Source organism: Plecotus auritus (assembly GCF_963455305.1).
Source record: "Plecotus auritus genome assembly, chromosome: 3".
Taxonomy (NCBI): Eukaryota; Metazoa; Chordata; class Mammalia; order Chiroptera; family Vespertilionidae; genus Plecotus; species Plecotus auritus.
In genome coordinates this window covers 130,331-134,606 of record NC_137772.1, presented here as the reverse complement: position 1 = coordinate 134,606, position 4,276 = coordinate 130,331, and the positions used below count along the sequence as shown (strand labels likewise).

Sequence of the window (4,276 nt, the reverse complement as noted above, 5' to 3'; positions counted from 1 at the left end):
AGGCAGGTTAACTAACTGTAGAACCATCAGGACAGAATTCTGTACACATGTAACCACACGCATGAGTCTTAAGGAAAGGAAATAATAGCCAAACAGTGAGTTTAATGCTTGAAGTTTATTATGAAGAGAGAAAGAAGAAAAGGTATAGGTACAAAGATTAAACCATTGTCCAGGTCTTCAGTGAAATCTAACAGTTACTGGGGTCTCGGTCCACGAAGCTCATTTACAGCAAAGCCTGTATTTACGGCCCTTGATCTTACAGCTTCCGTTGTGATGCTGTGCAGACGCTTGTGGTGGGAAGAGGAGGGTCAGGCACAGTCGGGAAGGGGAGAGGGAGGAGAGGCGCAGCAGCCTCATGGAGATCTTCTGAGAGACAACATGTCTACTCACCATAGACAACACCTGCCAGGTGGGGCTGAAAGGATTCACGTGTTTCTCATAAATCACAAGGAATCTGACTGGCTCTGTGCGGTCATGCAGGATCATGAATTTTCTCTTATCCTGGTCTCTGATGTACATGCTTATTTCCTTCCCCCACTATTCCTCATCCCCCTCCCCTCATCCTCACACTCAATTTTGAGCCCAGACTCCTCTGACAGGTAAGAACTGCCATCCCAGGGGAGTCCTGGCTTTGCTTCTCTCAGGAGTCAGGGGCCATGTGTATCCACATCTAACAAATACCTGCTTTCTGCCAACACCAGGACCTAGTGTTCCAGCCCCTGGCAGCTGCAGAAAGTAAGGAGTGTGTTTTTCTCAAATCACAACAGTTTGTCATGGGCAGCCTGGGAGGTAGCTGACATGGCTCAACCTAGGCCTCAAGGAGGAGCTTCTCAAGTCCTCCTATTCCACTGTCCACATGAAATAACTCTCCTCTTCGTGGTCAAAACACAGCAGCCACAATTCCTCCAAGCAGAATAGGAGAAATACATAAAATAATAGCACAGCACAAATGTGGAGCAGTAACAGTAATTGATTTTATAATTTGAAAAATGGGCCTTTCCCAGGGGGTACATTTTAGTGGTCAGAACTCTGTTTATTGACCATTCTGAGCTGCAAGAGAGTCTGAGACATTAAGTGTTTTTATAGCACAGCACATCATTGCCCAGGTCCCAGGCAGGAGAAAGGATGATGAAATTGGGGAATCACAGGGTCGGTCCTTCATCTGTGTGTGGGGAGCAGTTGTGCTCATATATTTCAGTGAGTGATGTTGGAACAACCTTTGCAGAGGACAGTAAATTAATGTCTATTAAATATATAACATGTGTACTTTGACCCCACAATCTACTTTGAGAAATTTATGGAAAAGACAGTCACAAATAAGCAAGGTGATGTGTGTAAAATGATATTTACAGAAGTTATGCTTATAACTGCAAATGTTTAGAAATAACTAAATTATAAGAATTTAGTGATAAAAAAGAAACAGCTACATGATGACATATGAAAACACTGGGATAGTATATGCTATAAAAGTAAAGATGCAGTTCTATACCTGTACTTGTTTTCTCTGAATGTCCTTTCTTTTTTGGCATCTGTTTTGGGAAATGCAATAGCTGGCCCATTTATTTCTGTAGAAATTTAGCATTTATTTTTAAATTCAGGATATTAGCTCTTTGTCTGAAGTCATGCAAATCATTTCCAGAGTTTGTCATTTCTTTTTTGGCTTTTTCTCTTGTCTACACAGATACTTTGGATTTTTATTTCTTTTCTTTCTTTCTTTCTTTTTTTTTTTTGTAATTTTTGTGTTTTGTTCCTTCGCCGCTCCCCACTAAAGTTTGTAAAAGTTTGTGCTTTTGTATCTTGTTGGTGGAATTTGAGAGTCTCAGGGAGAATGATAGTAAAGGTTTGAGTAACACTGTTCATTATTTTGAGTCTTTTCAGGGAAAAAATTTTGGAATGGAAGTGGCCACAGGGCAAAGATGAATTCGAAGGTTCTATCAGTTCAACCTACATTCAGGGTAGAATTTGAAACCTTGGTTTAGGATGTCTATGGCAACCCTGAAAAAGGGAAAGGAAGATAGTGTGATGCTTGTCTACTTGAAAGAAGGCTTTTATGCATCTCAGTGGGTTCACAGCAGCCTGCCTGGCTGAAGATCCTGTCATTGGGATTCTTAAAAACATTATTTCTTGCCAGAATTTTATTAAAATTTGTATGGATTTAGTATAACTAGTAGACTCAGTCTCATTAACAAGAGTGAGTTGAGACCAACTCTTCCATTGGATATTGGGGTATTCTACCCTTTGAGGTTCAAAGGGGGGCCATGTATTTCACTGCTCATTGAGCATGACCACTTACACTGATTACTCTGGTCATTATTTGAGACACTGATGCTCAGTGTCTACACCTAGTACTCAGTCTTTGGTGTAGTGCTTCCTTTTCTCTGTTGGTGACACGCAGAACCACTAGTTCACTCTACCTTCACACAGCTGAGAAAAAAGTGAATGTAACTAAAATGCCTGCTAATCATGAGAAAATATCCATACACATCAATGCTCTCCTGGTTCTTAAATTAATGAACAAGTAACATAGCCCATTGGGTCTACCTGTCATGTAGTCGACAATACCTTCTGGACACTCTGCAGAACGTTCCTTGTGTGTTCAATGTGAATGGATTGATTTTGTAGGTTGAAATGGTTTAACCAGGAATTATGTTCAGTTTTTCTGGTTTGTTATTGCCTGCGGTGATGCTCTAGCTGTGCATCGCTGTGATGCAAAGGCAGGTGGACTTACTGCAGGCCATTCAGGACAGAACTCTCAGCACAAGAGAATCATGCAAATGAGTCTTATGGGAAGGAAATAAAAAGCCAGTGAGTTTAGTGCTTGAGGTTTATTATAGAGAAAGAAAGAGGAAAAGACACAGATAAAATGACTAAATGCTTTTCGAAGTCTTCATGGAATCTCCCAGTGGTTTGGGACTTGTTCTACTCGGCTCAGCGACAGCAACGCTTGTATCTAAGGCCATTGATCTTACAGGTCCCAGAAGGACTCTCAAAGGACTTGCAGAAGCGGTTGGGTCGGCATTTGCAGCGTCTTAGTTTCCAAAGGCCTGTGGAGGGAAGAGGAGGGTCAGGCAGAGTGGGGAATGGACAGGGAGGAGAGATATAGCCGGCCTCATGGAGATCTTCTGAGTCACCAGGTGTCTACAATACCTGCCAGGTTAGGGTGAGCAGATACACGTATTTGTCATAAATCACAAGAAATCTTATAGGCTCTGTGTTGGTCTGATCCTAGTCTCTGATGTAGATGCTTATGTCCTGTCCCTGCCCCACAACCCTTCTCCAAATTGAAATACCTACTCTTCACCCCACCTCATCCTCTCACCCAATTTTGAGCTCTAACTCTATGACTCTCTCACAAGCCCCTCTAATGGGCCACAGACACAAAAGCACATTGGCTGTTGTCTCACCTGATGCCTCTCGAGTGAGGCGTTCCTCTCCTGTGAAGGAAATGGCCACGTCCTGGTCCTCATCCCCAGCCTGGTCCTGGTCCTTGGCCCAAATGTCTTTGGCCTCGGGCTGGTCCTGGGCGGGAACCTGGTCAGCTGTCTCTTGGAGGGTCCGAGCCTGGGCCTGGAGGGCCAAGAGGAGAAGGGCAGCGAGGAGAACGAGGGTCCTCATGGCTGAGAGTCACCTGGAGCTGAGGGTCAGGTGAGAGGACAGGAGTGAGTGGTGTTGAGGGCACAGTCAGCCTGCACTTATAGGTCGGAGGGGAGAGGCTCAGAGACACACGATGCAAGAGAGAAGCTGTGCCTTTGTCTGGCCTCGGGCCAAAGCCACCGTCACCCTCAAAGCCCCTTTGATGCTCCTGTTCCTGCCCCTTCATCACAGCACGTGTCCGTGTGCTGAGTGTCCACACTTGTTTCAAGGTGATAACGATGATAAGGACACTGGCATGCTTTCTGTTTCCCATCTGCTTGGATATTGACCTTCTGATGTTCAGAAAACAGGGAACTGTGCTCTCATTGAGTAAGTCAGAAACCAGAGGCCTCAGCTTTCTGATGTGGGCCCTGCTCACCTCTGAGTCCCTGGCCCTGGGACCAGACCTTCCCCGATGGAGTGGAGGGTCCATCCTGCAGATTCAGGGCATCACTCCCTGTCGGGGAGCTTGTCAGGTCCTGGGAGGTAGGCTCCTGTGGTGGAGGGGAGAGTGACTCAGGCTCAGCTGGAGTGAGCACTGAGGACACCAGGGAAGGAGTTGGTCAGAGTGAAGCTGAAGGAGAGATTTATTTCAGGACATTAGTGTGATCTACACACATGGCACACACTGCTCACCACTTAC

General features: G+C 45.1%; 1 protein-coding gene across 1 annotated transcript; it reads right to left on the bottom strand.

Annotated features, from left to right (window-relative positions):
• Window positions 1–2,928: 2,928 nt before the first annotated feature.
• LOC308243398 (defensin alpha 4-like) lies at window positions 2,929–3,615 on the bottom strand (the record flags this gene model as incomplete). The annotated part of the gene is made up of 2 exons (XM_080658850.1): window positions 2,929–3,044; window positions 3,405–3,615. 2 exons carry the CDS (start codon window positions 3,613–3,615, stop codon window positions 2,929–2,931), a joined length of 327 nt encoding a protein of 108 aa, XP_080514976.1.
• Window positions 3,616–4,276: the final 661 nt, after the last annotated feature.